At 39.1% G+C, this 15694-nt stretch overlaps 2 protein-coding genes across 3 annotated transcripts in view; both read left to right on the forward strand.

Moving 5' to 3' along the window:
• Positions 1–15694, forward strand: part of LOC125226446 (prickle planar cell polarity protein 3-like) — a 195337-nt gene that overhangs the window by 161578 nt on the left and 18065 nt on the right. The gene's annotated exons all lie outside the window — the stretch shown is intronic.
• Positions 12331–13880, forward strand: LOC125226279. 2 transcript variants are annotated; one of them, XM_048130210.1, is made up of 2 exons: positions 12331–13199; positions 13594–13880. In XM_048130210.1, the coding sequence occupies exons 1-2, from the start codon at positions 12535–12537 to the stop codon at positions 13799–13801; spliced, it is 873 nt and encodes a 290-aa protein (XP_047986167.1). In that variant the 5' UTR covers positions 12331–12534; the 3' UTR covers positions 13802–13880. The 2 variants fall into 2 exon arrangements, with proteins under 2 accessions (XP_047986167.1, XP_047986166.1); XM_048130209.1 differs by having other exon boundaries at positions 12409–13199; positions 13372–13880.

The raw sequence follows: 15694 nt of genomic DNA on the forward strand, positions 1-15694 counted from the left end.
ATTCCGAAACGAGATCCTAAATACAGAATGGCATACACTATTTTCATATAACAATAACGTGAACCAAAACTACAACAACTTTCAGAATACACTGCAACAAGCTCTTGATAAATGTATCCCTAAAAAAAATGTCAAAATAAAACTAAAGCCCAAAAAACATTTTTAACCCCCGGTATAAGAATTTCATGTAAAAATAAAAGATTGCTAAAACTTCTTGTAGCTCAGACCAAAAGTGAGGTTCTACGCTGCCATTATAAGCAATACTGTAAATTATTAAAAAAAGTTATAAGCAAATCAAAAAGAATAGACAATAAAAATAAACTACAAAGTTCGAATAACAAATCCCAAACGATGTGGAAAATTATCAACTGCGAGACAAATAAAAACAAACAACAACGAAAAAATAATATTCAAATTAAAAGCCAAAACGATATAGTAATAAATGATCCATCACAAATAGCTAACACGTTCAATAACTATTTCCTGACCATGGGAAGCACCCAATCGAGAGGTCAAAACAGGGCACCATTAACGAATACAATTAACAAATCATTCTTCCTCAGACCGACAGAGCCTAAAGAAATACAACTAATAATAAAAAATCTAAAAAACAAAACATCATTTGGCATAGATGAAATTCCCTCTTCCTTAATCAAAACATGCGCGGATATTTTAACTTACCCATTGACATGGCTCATAAACCAATCATTCTCAGAAGGAATTTTTCCTGATGATCTGAAAACCTCAATAGTAAAACCCATTCATAAAAAAGGTGATAAACAAGACTTAAATAACTATAGACCAATTGCTCTTCTGTCTACAGTAGCAAAAATATTTGAAACAGCAATGATAAAACGGCTCTACTCTTATTATGAAAAATTTAAAATACTGCACGATAGCCAAGATGGATTTAGAGAAAACCGCTCTACCACTTTAGCCATCTACAAATATGTTCAGGGCATAATGGATGAAATAAACAATAAAAAATATGCCATAGGACTCCTGTTAGACATGAGCAAAGCTTACGACAGAGTTAGATACGACATCTTATTGGACAAATTATACAGCACGGGAATCAGGGGGATAGCCCATAAATGGTTCAAATCATACCTCAGCAATCGCGTACAGTTAGTCCAAATAGAACATACAGATTTTGAAACAGGCCAAATACAACATTTCAGATCAAATAGCGTGACCCAGACAGGCTCGATCCCCCAAGGAAGTGTCTTGGGATGCATTCTGTTTCTAATATATATAAACGACTTACCGAATGCAATAGAAGATCAAAGCGCTCTATTTGCAGATGACGTTTCAGTATTGTTCTCGTGTTCTGAAAAAAATGAAGCTGAAAACAAATTGACTGTAGCAATGGAAAAGATTGAAAACTGGTTAGATATTCACAATCTCCAACTTAACCTTGAAAAAACCAAAATAATTCAATTTAAACCTTACCAAAAATCAGCATTACCAATAATCTTTAAGCACAAGGGCACAATATTAGAGTCTGTAGAATCAGCCACCGTACTGGGTATCGACCTAGATAGTAACATGGACTGGAAATCGCACATCCAGAGACTATCAAAAAAGCTGTCCTCCTTTCTATACGCCCTACAACACATCAAACGCGCGACCGATTTCCAAACCGCCCTTTCCGCGTACTATGCATACGCATATTCAAGAATGACCTACGGACTCGTTTTATGGGGGAATAGTCATGATATGGAAAATATCTTTATCCTCCAGAAAAGATGTGTTAGAATACTTACCAATTCGGATCAAATGGAATCGTGCAAACCACTCTTCAAAAAACACCAAATACTCACTTTACCGTCAATGTACATCCTAGAAGCATGTAAATTTGTTAAGAAACACACTGAGTTGTTTACTCCTACAGTAGCAAATATCAAGAGAAACAACCGAAATTTAAATAAACTACAATTGCCTCTAACAAAACTTAAAATAGTCTCATCTAGCCCTCATTATATGACTATAAAAATATACAACCACCTACCAAACTCCCTAAAAAACATTGAAAATCAGCCGACGTTTAATAAATATTTGAAAAGTTTTTTAATAGATAAATGTTATTATACAGTAAAAGATTTTTTTAACGATAAACATGATTAGATAATTAGAAGTATGAAGTGCATGTTAATTTTAAGCATATATTGCTGTGCCCTTGCAGGGCGTCACATGTAAACCTACCTTTTGTAAGTTCCACCTAATATTATGTAATGTGATATGCAATAAAAAATTTGATTGAAATTTGATTGATTGATTTCCATTTTAAGTTGTTAACACTTGAATCCCTCACTGCGCTCAGAACTTTATTTTGATATTATAGAATCTCTCGCTTCGATCACGGTTTCGGGCTTCGATCACGCCCTCGCCGCAAATATTTCTGTGTAGACTACAGTGACTGCTTACCATCAGGCGGCTCTACGTTTGTTTGATACTCTTGTGGTATTAAAAAAATCATATTTACGTAAGAATATACAGGGTGTAAACCTAATACGGGCGAACCTCTTAACGGTGGTGAGTATAGGACGTATAAAATGTAATTAGATAACTTTTACTTAAAATTGAAATATATTTCGAATAAATCTTACTCCGGTCAACCTAGCTCCAAACTAAGCAAAGTTTGTATTATGAGTGCTAGGCGATGATATACATATTTATACTGATAAATATTAAACACATACCTGTGTTCATCACACAAATATATTATGCCCTTACAGGGATTCGAATCCAGGACCTTCGGCTTAGCAGGCAGGGTCACTACCGACTACGCCAGACCGGTCGTCAGATTGCGTATCTAATTAGTAGAGAGAGTAGTAGTTTTATGTTTGCACTAGCTGTTCCCGCGGCTTCACTTGCGTTTAATTAGAAAATTGCGGAATGCTCCATGCAAACTCCCACCCCCCATTTGACGGAAGTGGGGGCTCAGAAAGAGACAAGTAGCATATGTCACTCTCCATCCCTTCAACTATCTCCACTTCAAAAATCACGTCAATTCGCTCCTCCATTTTGGCGTGAAAGACGGACAAACAAACAGACACATACACTTTCCCATTTATAATATTAGCATGGATGGATAGCCAAAAAAGGAGACATGTCACCTGCTGTCATTAATAATTTTAATAAATGTATAATGTAGGGACGTCGATGTTATCAGGACAGTTGTTTCAGCAGATGCCGGTAGTTGCCAGCAAGTTGACAGACAAACATATCGACTGTTAACGTAACAGACAGTTTGACAGAGCGCCGGCAAGATCGGTAACACTGTTGACATGTTTACACTCATAGAATGCACTCATGATATTTCGGAAACATACAAGAGAATGACATTCATGGTATATAGGCACACCTCGGACACTGGCGATCAAATAATTATATGTAAGAAACGCGTTCCTAGCACACAGTCTAAGCACAGTATAATAAAGAGTACTATCGTACAGTATGGCCACTCCCGCTCCCCGCTGAAAGTGCCGCCCACCCCCTCTCGGTTACCTCACAGTTACCGCCTGTCAAAAACGCGAACAGTCAACCTGTCATATTTCACTCATACAAGCATAGTACGCGTGCGCCTACACGAGCTTAGACTGTGTGCTAGGAACGTGCCTCTTTCATAATATATTTGATCGCCAGTGTCCGGGGTGTGGACCTATGGTCTAAGCTCGTGTAGGTGAACGCGTACTAGTATGAGTGAAATATGACAGGTCGACCTCGCGTTTTTGACAGGCGGTAACTGTGAAGTAACCGAGAGGGAGTGGGCGGCACTTTCAGCGGGGAGCAGGAGTGGCCATACTGTACGATAGTACTCTTTATTATACTGTGGTATAGGTACAAGAAAATCTTTGTATAAATCAGGCATAACGATGTCCCAAAAGGATACTATGTACAGCACGATCGAACATATTCAATTATAAAATGAAGTATGTATTTTTTTTTTTAATGTCACCCTTGATAGTCGTGACACTGACATATCGGGTCCATGTCGCATTTAGCGCATTTTACGAATAGAACCATATTATTGTGATAGAGCACTTGTAACGCCGCTAGAGTTGCAAAAGTTTTGATAAATTTGATGTATTAAAACCTTAAGTTAATTTTTTTGTGAAAAGATATTTAACATCTTCCATTTTTATTCGTATAAATAGAAAAAAAATAAAGTCACCGGTTGCTAACTGACGAAAGTTTTACTATCGGCAGATCGGTACAAATAACGTCGACCGCAGTCAGGTATCCGTTTTTCACCTTGTCCCCTTGAAATAAAGTTGTAAGTCGCCCACGTTCAGGTCTCTCCCAGTAACAACATCCACAAAAACATATTTTTTTCCAAACGTCAAGAATGACGTCGTCCCGAAAAAACGACGCGTAAATTAGTGATGTAACGAGTGTAAGGATTAAAATGACTGAATAAGAATCACTGGCCGATGCGAAGATGAATGGTCTTATGCCATAAGTCTTCATTCTCATAAACCCACATAAAATGAAGAAAAAAAATATTAAAATGGGCCGTTTTGAACCAAAAAGATAGTTATTGTCGGTTATAGAAAGCGCTATATCTATAAAGCTTCATTCAATTTTCTCAACCTTTAGATTGAAAACGTCACGAATCATAAAACATAAAAAAATGTGACTCTCAAAATAACCTGAACTGTATCGGAATTTGCGCTATATTATTCTGATACAAGGTCGGCGTACATGTAAACATTGAACTATATTTCTGTCGTCGTAATCGGTGTAGGCCGAGCGTAAAGCGTTTTCATTCATTCGAAGTGTAGCGTAAAAAATTGGCAGGCTGGCAGCCTCTAGTATTTATCCTATTAATGTACATTGAGAAAACCGGAATACATAATAAATCTATAAACTTTTCAATTACCAAAGACGATAACATACTCGTATACCGGGACTGACAAAGCCAATACAAAAAAGTGTACCCCTGAAATGTATCGGCCCTTTAGGGATAAAATTAGATGGCGGTGTTTCGCAGCCTGGAGGTGGCAAAAATCATATTTTCCCCAAATATTTTTGCATGATTTTATAAGAACAAATAACATATTTCTTTATTTTAATATCACGATATCACGTTACTACACAGTTTGAAAATAAATAAATTTGTAGGATATATTATTTATAATGAGACCATAATCCTTACAACAGAAGGATTACACGCGTCCATGTACACTCATTTCCAAATAGACGTGTGTTTTCCCTTCAAAAAAAAAATTGGATACAATACAACCATAGCAGGGCGTTTTCCAAATTAAATCCCGAAAATCGAATTTCACCTGATCTGGACGTGTTTGGGCTCATTCTACTCAGAATCACGAGCTGATTCGATCCCGACGATAAAAAAATGTGTCCCAAATTTTCCATACAAAATTCGAGTTTCCAATACGTCACGCTCGTAGTAAGTTCATACTAAAATCGTGACGTAAAAGGAAAAAAATATTAGGACACTTTTTTTTATCGTCGGGATCGAATCAGCTCGTGATTCTGAGTAGAATGAGCCCAGACACGTCCAGATCTGGTGAAATTCGATTTTCGGGATTTAATTTGGAAAACGCCCAGCAACATACAGTCTCGTGTTGTCAAATTCCCCGCGCGCTGAGTCCGTCCTGCGCGCAGCGGTCCTTGCGCACGGCCCGCGTGACGTCACGCGGTGTCGGGTTGCGCACGCTTTCACTCGCATTGACCTTCACTTTAGGTTATTTACGGACAGGGATAGCGGACTCAAGAATTCGGGATTCACGAAAGGAAATTCGCTAATAAGTCTGACGTAAATTTAATTTGGAGTGCTGTTTTGTTCTATTTATGTCTGGTGTTGCAAGTAGCCAATATTGGTTTCGCGATAGATATCTACGTCTGAAGTGAAATTTTCGACTGATGGAAGTGTTTGTCTGATATTCCAAGGTAAAATATTGGTCAGCACATCAAAACAAAATCGAATTACCTACAACTTGAAATCGGTTAAATAATAATGAATATTAATCCAGCCTATTAACACTTTCGCTACCAAGAACCCGACTGTCGGGCACACCGCTCGTAGAAGCGTAGCCGATTACATGGGTTTCCCCGTATGTAGCGAAAATGTCGTAGCGCCGCGTAGAGCCCGGTTTCGAAAGTGTTAACATCCCACTGCTGGGCTAAGATCTCCTCTCAACGGCAATAAGGCTTGGGCTCCTATTGGCCCAATGCGTGCTGAGATTTACCTTTGAATTTCTTCGCAGATTGTATGCAGGTATTCTTACGATTTACAAAGTTGTATGTATTGTCTAATGAGATGTCTAATTTCTCTAAAATCATAATTTGGTTACACACACGTAATAGGTCTAGTCCTAAAACCCAGGACGCCCTCTGTCTCGAATCCAAGGTATGAGTGCAGAAATATATCTATAATCAACATTTTGAGAAAAAGACAAAGTATTTTGAGTAGCCATTTGTCAGACAATACTCACAGGTGTTAAACTGTAAAATATCCTACTCGGTTAAGGGGGTTAGCTCCGATTGTAAACAAGTGAGATAAACCTTGGCCTTAAGCGCGACTGCTGAAGGTTGGTGTCTGGATGTTCGGTAATATTTACACAACATTGACACATTCAAGGTTTACTGGAGGTTGATGTCATTTTAAAATACATTTTTTTATCAAATGATGCTTTCTGTTTGCTACAGAAGTCAAGAACACAAGAAGGGCTTTTTAGGCTCAAAGTAGTTAAAACGTTAAGTTTATACATTGATTTAAATAATTTGCCATAAAATTCCTTTTAAACAAGTCATATAGCTTACAAATTGTGGATAAATAATAGAGCAGAGGGAAAATTAACTAGAGGTTTTTTGAAATGAATAAAAACACATATATTATATATTAATACACTGGTCTCTTTGCTAAACGTTTTTGGATTTCGCCAAAATATTAAAACTTGGTAAAATCTTTTAAGTAGGTACAGGTAATTGATAGGTTTCTAGGGCCTAGGCTAGGGTATGGTATCATAGGTATCCCATTGAACTCTATGGTTTTGTCTTTGACGTACACATTATACACGTACGCCAAATTATATTACCACGTCGCTACCTTTTGGGCCCGCACAGTTTGAGACCATCGACACGAGAAGAAGAAGAAGATTACCACTACCGCCATTATGTCACTACCTACCACATTCATACGCAAGAAACAAGATTTATTTGACTAGAAAACTGAACCGCCCTGTAGTTGTGCATTTTCAGAATTTGGGACACCGTAATTAGCGAAATTTGTTAACAAAAATTAACTCGCTGTCAGTTTTGTGACGACAATTAATCATAAAATCTGTCTAAAAAACTTTTTTCACATTCGCTTAAAGTTTATGTAATTAACACAAAAACAATATTTTTATAGAAATTTCATGCTTAATTATCGTCACAAAACTGACAGTGAGTTAATTTTTGTTAACAACTTACGCTAATTGGGGGGTCCCAAATTCTGAAAATGCTCTGTTACCAACACTAGTTACACACAAACATCTTCTGCTTTCTGACTAGTTACCAAGTCCGATGTACGTACGTAAACCGTGTGGTACTGGAATGCGTTCCACACGACCCGCTGACGCGCCCGTGACGTCACACGTCTGCAATTAGAACCGCGAAAAATAGTATTTATGGCGTTTTGGATCGGACTGATTCATTCCAGCCGTGTGTAAGTGACTTGGTTTAGAAATGTGACATACTAGTTTGGTGTAATAAGGTCACGCGATCTACTATACAAAAAGAAAGGAACATTTCAAAAAATCCAGGGCCCAGAAACAAGCCTATCGCTAACGTTTCTTGGCAAACGAAATACAAAGAAGAGCTGAAAGGGACTGAAATCTTCTCGAGGCTCAATGATAGTCATAATTTAGGTATCATCATCCTCCTTGCGTTATCCCGGCATTTGCCGCGGCTCATGGGAGCCTGGGGTCCGCTGTGACAACTAATCCCAAGATTTGGCATAGGCACTACTTAGTTTCACGAAAGCGACTGCCATCTGACCTTCCAACCCGAAGGGTAACTGGGCCTTATTGGAATTAGTCCGGCTTCCTCACGATGTTTTCCTTCACCGAAAAGCGACTGGCAAATATCAAATGACATTTCGCACATAAGTTCCGAAAAACTCATTGGTACGAGCCGGGGTTCGAACCCGCGACCTCCGGATTGAAAGTCGCACGCTCTTACCGCTAGGCCACCAGCGCTTCAATAGTCATAATTTAGGTATATCCTAAGTGAATAACTACTAGAGGGTTCACTTAACTTTAGTTTGTAGAAAACACAACCATGCCATGATAAACGTTCATGAATCTAACCCATATATGCCCAACATTTTTTTCCCTATTTTTTGAGGTGACAACTATATTCGTTTACTTACCTATTTTAATGAGTAGCGTGTTTTCAGAAGTGGGTCGAAAACGACCCTATGGCCATATATGGGCTACCGTTACAAGGCTATCGCACTAATACGGAAAAGCTGAAGCGTAGGGTTAGAGCCGGCGTAGCTTTATTTGATGTTCATATGTTTATATGTTCAAATTTATTTTTCATGTAGGCATTGTAATACCTACATGAAAAATAAATTATCTTTATCTAAACCATGACTAGGTACGATACGGTACGGACGGAGCGTGATCGTTTGGACACTTTGTCTAAGGGCCCTGTCCGGTAACAATCGTCCTGCATCTGAAACCGATCCGAATGTTCACTCCAGTGGACCCAGATGACGAGAGAGACCCACAGGTCTTGAGCCAATCCATGTATCTTGAGGCGTCCTAAGACCTCATGTCTCTCTCATGATAGTCATGATCTGCATCTCAAGTGAATATCTAGTGGAGGATTCACTTCACATTTTAATCTGTAAACACTACCATGCCATGATAATCGTTCAAGAATCTAATATTACAAAAAATTAAATAACTAAAGTGCTCCAAATTTTTATTAAGTTAATCTCATAGAAAATGCATTTTTCTATGGTTAATCTGGATTAGAACAAATAGGATAATAATTTCAAAAGAATTCAAAATAAGGCATTGAGCCAACTATCGACCATACATAGAGACGATTAAATTGTAAGTGTTTGATTAATGACATGAACAAACTAAACTAAATGTAATTGTGTCGTTAATGTGAAAAAGACGGGCAAAGCTGTTGATATCGAATTACCTAAGTCATCTATTTTCCAAATCCCATTGAATATTTTCCTTGCCAAATATAATTTCGATTTATTATTTGGTAACAGAAAGACACCTTCCAAATAATTCTCAAAGTACAAACAGTAACATTTTATTGTCATATCGTTATTGTCACTCGTACGCATTGATCTCACTAATAAAACAATTTGGCTTTAAGTCAAAAGAGAATAGGTATATTTTTCAAGACATCGTGTTCATGATCACATCGCTGATGTAAACAACCGCTTTCCTAAAACAAGGATGTCAATGACTCATCTGCGTAATAAAAGTGGGATATTTTTAAACGTTATATTGTCATCTACCGAAATACTAAATATCGGGAGCGACAAAAATCAAAAAGGTAATAATCAGTATAATCACGGTCTATATCCCGGTCAATATAAGTCTAATGAAAATAACCGTGAATCATTCAAAACTGTCACTACTAATATCGCTTCCTATGGAGGGACCTACACAGAATGACATGATGTATGAAGGGGTTCTCAACAGATTGGCATGACGTCATGATCTCATGATCCTCAGCAATCTCAGCATTGAGGGAACGACTGAAGAAGAAGACTATTGAAATGGATTTCAGTCATTTCAACTACATACATACACACACACACATATACACATACAATCACGTCTGTATCCCATAAAGGGGTAGGTAGAGCACGTGAACTACTCAAGTTTCAGTGCCACTCTTGGCAAAAAGGGGTTGAAAGAAAACGAAAATTGTGACTTTGCAGTGACAGGTTGCCAGCCTCTCGCCTACGCCACAATTTAACCCGTATCCCATAGTCGACTTCTACGACACCCACGGGAAGAAAGGGGGTGATGAAATTACATACATATGTTGTTGTAACTAGACATTTTGACGTATAAATAAATACACATTATTTAGTGGCCAATCAAATACGAATCACATCTATAAACATACCGTTTACGAGATCGTAATATGTCTATTAAGGAAATATCCGGGGCGAGGTCGGTTGATACCATTTCGCTCATTGAGTAATTATTACTTCGTATAGAGGAGCTATAGCAAACAACGAACGTGTCACAGCCTGTAAGCTGAAGGCGGGGCGAGGGGGCGGGGTGTGAACCAATGGCCTGCTTCCGTAACGTCGCAAGCGCTACGATTTTACTCGGCGCTTACGACCTTTCGGTCGCAATGATGAGCCCTGCATAGAGTGCATAGATCAGAAGTCGTAGTATAGAAGTGACATGGGTTTACATGGGCATTTTTTAATTTATGACTCTCAATTAGCGTGAGTTGTTAACAAAAAACATAAATCGCTGTTAGTTTTGTAATGATAATGAAGCTTGAAATCTGTATTTAAAACTAAACTTGTTTCACGTTCTGAATTTAGATTATAGCTTAGTATAATTTACATAATTAAAACAAAAACGATGTTTTTATTGAAATTCCATGCTTAATTATCGTTGCAAAACTGACAGCGATTTAACTTTTTTTTAACAACTCTGTGAGGCCCATTTTTTTTTAAATGACCACATATAAAGCTGCATACGGACTGAGCGTACATGTGTACACGTAGCCGCAACTGGATATTAGTTATTTATGTGACATTTGCATAATGGTAGGCATTAAAACATGAGTGTTGTTTTTGTTGTGTTAATAAGATAACATGAGTGTTTTAATGCCTAATTATGTATAGTCGCACACATAACTTTATCTACATCCATGTATGTATGGGCGCGGGTTTATCGTCCCATAGAAAATTTGAATTTCGCGCGTTTTTATACTCTCATAATTTGCTTGACCGTCTACCTACCCAAATTCATTCAGGCAGGTTAGGTACTGCACTTACATTTACATACTCACATGAAATTCGACACGCGTATTGAGAATCTGTTATAGACCGAAATGTCGGAAAACTGTGCAATTCTGACAATAATAATTAAATAACCTTTTTTGCGTCGATAAATATATATAATTTAATGTATGATAGGAAACTTGAACTAACTTGCGATATTGTCACGTCTGCTTTTGTTGCATTTTTTACTCTTTGGTTTCAACGAAACATGGCCGCCGCAACATGGCGCTTCGGCATGAGTTTATATTGATACATTTTTTTAAAAGAAAACGTGTTTAAACAAAAATGCAGTAAACCTACGTATGAAAAGTCACTCCTTGGCTTTTGTTAGATTTTCCTGAGCAGTTTGTACAGTACCTCACTACACATGACGGCATTATTTAGACGAAATATTTTTCATTGCGATACGTCAATCTACCACAGCCGTTCGGCACAGACTAAGCGCGTTTGTGCTGATCAGCTCTAAGTGTTGTTACACAAAATCAAGTTGAGGTGCCCTCTCTAGTTAACATAATTACTCAAAGATTTCGCTCGATTTGAGAATCGTGACACTTGTGATATGACTAATACAGAATTAAAGCATCTTAAATCATAATATATTGATTATTGAAATGAATGATCTCATAGTTGTGTCATAAAATTGGTTTCGAGTTAAGATACATATATGTAGAATAACATGCGTACCTATAGAAAATAGCAATATAATAGCATGAAAAATAGGCTCATTTGTGGTATTTATTATAACCGTAACCGGTGATTAATTTGCGTGTAACACTCACTTGTGATTAACTAGGTATATATAGAGAGGACTTTTATTACTTAAACGGCGTAATTTAAATATTTCGATCACGGCAATTTATTTGTAATGTTATAATCGTCACTTCGTATTTTTACAAGTTGAAAGCAACATTTCTATTTTAAGTTAATGTCCCAGAAAACTATCATACTAGCATCGGCAATAATTCGTTTTAGGTTAACTATCTTTTAACGAGTAATCACATTTACGAAAATGTGTCCCATTTGAACACATCAACATTAGACCGTTGTGAACAATAACTTCTTATAAAATGCGCGTACGTGCAAGATCCAATTCTAATAAATTAGGGGCGCTTTACGTACTTACGTATAAACAAATAACTATACAGTAGGTACTAACAGCTTTCGCAAGAGTAAGGCTATTAACGTCATTTCGCATTAAAATACAGCTCTACAATAACCCACTTTTAATGATGCTGCAGTAAATAATACATTCGATCAAAGATAAATCAGCGTTATTGTCGGCGTAAACGGACCCGGCCTTGCTAGCACAGTCTTAGCGCTCGAGTTTGGCTCAGCCAAACCCTATTCTAAAATTGGATACAATTCTTTGGCAACTAATATCGTTTTAATTTCAGTTGTTCAAATCTTGTCCCGGCGTTCTATCGCTGCATCCATCCTGCTCCCTGTCACCTTTAACTTCAAAGAAACCCGCCCCGTCCCGTCCTCAAAATACCGAATATAGTGAGTGAGTGAATATGGGGCTAGTGCTGTCCGCCATCATCTCGTACGCCGGCGTGCTGGAGGCCCTGGAGTGTCTGCGGCACATCCTGGCTGGCGTGGTGCCCGACACCGAGCCCGACTTCCAGGACCTCCTGGAGTACTACTCCGGCCTGTTGCACAAGGCCGCGCAGACCGCCAACAGCAGCGACTGGACCACCCGCTGCGGACAGGGCTACCTCTGCCTCACACAAGATGATAACGGAAAGTTAGCGCGAGCCGCAGTCAAGTACTACGACGGACAGCCCGATTCCACAGCCATACTTTTCTCAACTAAAATTTCGAGCTTCGGCCAGGAGTCGGTCGAAAGCAACAACTCCCACGCCAACGGCGACTACAGGACTGAAAGGTATACACCGACGCGAACGAAAACTATCATTACTAACGCGTCAGAGTCGTTCAGTGTGGGAAACAGAAACAGATCACCAGCGTCTTGTGAAAATATTTCAGATCCAAATCATTTTTTGGGAAATTCTTCCGGGCGTGACGAACGCTCCACAGAGAGATCGGAGGCCAAAGAGAAACTCACTTGGCATTACCGCCCTAAGAGCCCCACCCCACAAAACCTGCCCGATATACAATTCCATTCATCAGTCGACGAAGAGATCCGAAGCAACGAAGCCTACAGCGAAGATTTTTTAAGGTTAATATTTATTGTTTGGACAGAGCACGTATCCTGCGTAGTGTCGCTTACACCCCAATCCGCCGTCACCTAGCCGTCATTCATCAACATACCACGCACGAGTAGCAAGCTATATCCGTTCATGGGTCCACCTGTACAATAAACCAACTCATATATTGTAAATTTGTTTAAGATCACTTGACGGAATAAAGCTCCGACCGTTGCAACGAAGCGACCCGAGTGGCAGGCGTAGGAGTTTCAAAAAGCGTCACTCTTCGTCGTCGACCTCGTCGCGCGAGTCGCGTGCGTCGCGCGAGGAGGAACTAAAGATGTTCACGTCACTCGAGGAAGCTGAGTTCGAACGCATGACACTGGAGCGCGAGCAGGGCTCTCCTAATCTAGGTTCTCATTCCAGAAGTCGCTCGAGGGAGAGCGAGAGCTCTAAGGATCGGGCTACGCAAGTGAGCACGGTAGACAGCGCGCTGACCGAGGAAGAGCCCCTGCTCAAGCCCAAGCTGAGAGACCTGCCCAAACTCGGCTCCTTTGAAGAGAAAGAGGAGAAAGAGACAGAGGTAAACGCGGAAGAGGCGGAGATAGACGATTTCTGGGGGTCCGGGGATTAGAGACTGACACGCCGCACGCTGTAACGAGCTTCGATAAGCATGACTGAATTTCGAAATTAAACTTTATGATTCCCCCTTGTGTGTTTGTTTTTCTTTACCAAAGTTAATTGTGTCACGCCAAAGGAAGACATGACGGCAGATCAATGTAATACTTAAATGGTCAAAGATATAACTAACACGAAGCGAAGTATAAATATGGTACCTACTCCACCTAAGAGTATGTTTCGTAGTACATTAACGCCTCAAAATGTATTTTTGGCTTGTCACATTTAACAACAGAACCCTTTTGAACAGGACCCAAATTGTAAGCTTTAATGTTTGGCTTCGTAGACAATTCCTACACTGATTTGTAGAAGTTTTCACGCGAACTTTTGTTGGTATAATCGCCGAAGTGCCGAAAATAGTCTGCGCAGGACCTCGACCCAGATGCGTCTGCGCTGCCGGCCTCGCCGAAGTGACAATCATTGACGCTTCGTGGCAGTCGAAACGTAGTCTGTCTCTGTTGCGCCACTGCAGAAGAGCTAGGGAGCTTACGAAGTTTAAGCGATTGTGACGTTGGCTAGGTACCCTGGACGGCAGACGCGGCGTGGACTTGTCTGTATTTAATGCCACTTGTTGAACATTGGACACAAACCAGTTTCAGAGAGTCACTCAAAATTTGGCGCCAGTCCTGACAGATGTCGTGAGGAGTGGTGTGTTGAGCGAATAACTTAAATGCAGTCGTAACGAAACAAGATATTCTTTGGTTACATTGTTTGTCTGGCGATTTACTTCATTTTAAGAGAAAGAAAAATATCCACACTAGCTACGAAAACTGGGTGGTTGTGACTTCTAACCCTAGGTCACGACGATATTATATAGTAGTCCTAGTTAGCCTTTGACACAACACACTTAGTTCAAGAACACAGCTTAGATGTCTTGGAATGGAACACAACAATTTAACTTACATTAACAACTTGTAAATACCCTAGTTATGTTTTCGCTTTTATAATTTTATTTAGAAATACATTTGCGTATAATCACACATTTATGTATACACATGAAATTACAATAGCATATATAGGTGTTAAAAATTGCTTGTAAGATGTTAGATAGAAAAATGGGTAAACTATTGAATTTTGCAGACTATTTCAAGCAGTTTCCTGAAAAGATAAACCTTAATATGTACTAACAAGTCAACTCTTCCGGCTCATTATTATCTGAAAGTCCGTAGCGACTTGACATGACCTAATGTCCAGATCCAGACGTTTTTTTGGCAGCCTTACTCACAGGAACACAACACTATGAGTAGGGTCTAGTGCTATTTGGCTGCGGTCTTCTGTAAGGCGGAGGTACTACCCCAGTTGGGCTCTGCTCTACATTCGAGCGAGATGATATCCGCTGTGCTGTGCCCTACCACACAAAGCGGAATATCACTCGCTATGCCCTACCTCCTACAGAAGTATTTTCAAATTGAATTTATACCTCATACCTTACGGTGATCATGTCTTGTGGGTATCGTTATAAAATTCAAATTCGAGAGAAGTAGATATCTATTGTAACTAAGATTTTACAAAATTGCAAAGAAGGGTGATTGCCAACGAAGACTAAAACCTTAACGAATCGAATAGAAACCCCGCAATTTAGTCGTCTGCAAAGTTCTTACGCCTAACGATGCTTTTCATCGCGGGCTATTTGGCTTCTTGTATGCAAGATCAAGCGAAGTGAGTTGTCGCAAGCCCTTTGAAACGTGAAAGGTTACAAAACCTGACGACGGAGACAAAAGGTTAAACTTAGCAGTATATTTAAGAATGATTTTGTGCTTTTAGTAGGTACCTATAATCATTCGAATAGGCATTTGAAGAGATCTTAAACATATTTAAAGTTTAGTAAAAACTCAAGTTTTTTAAGAAT

The sequence above is a fragment of the Leguminivora glycinivorella genome, chromosome 5 (assembly GCF_023078275.1).
Source record: "Leguminivora glycinivorella isolate SPB_JAAS2020 chromosome 5, LegGlyc_1.1, whole genome shotgun sequence".
Taxonomy (NCBI): Eukaryota; Metazoa; Arthropoda; class Insecta; order Lepidoptera; family Tortricidae; genus Leguminivora; species Leguminivora glycinivorella.

Coding starts and splice junctions, on each gene's coding strand:
- LOC125226279 (XM_048130209.1), top strand. CDS start 12,535: ATGGGGCTAGTGCTGTCCGCCATCATCTCGTACGCCGGCGTGCTGGAG. Junction 13,200..13,371: donor TACAGCGAAGATTTTTTAAG/GTTAATATTTAT, acceptor AATTTGTTTAAG/ATCACTTGACGGAATAAAGC.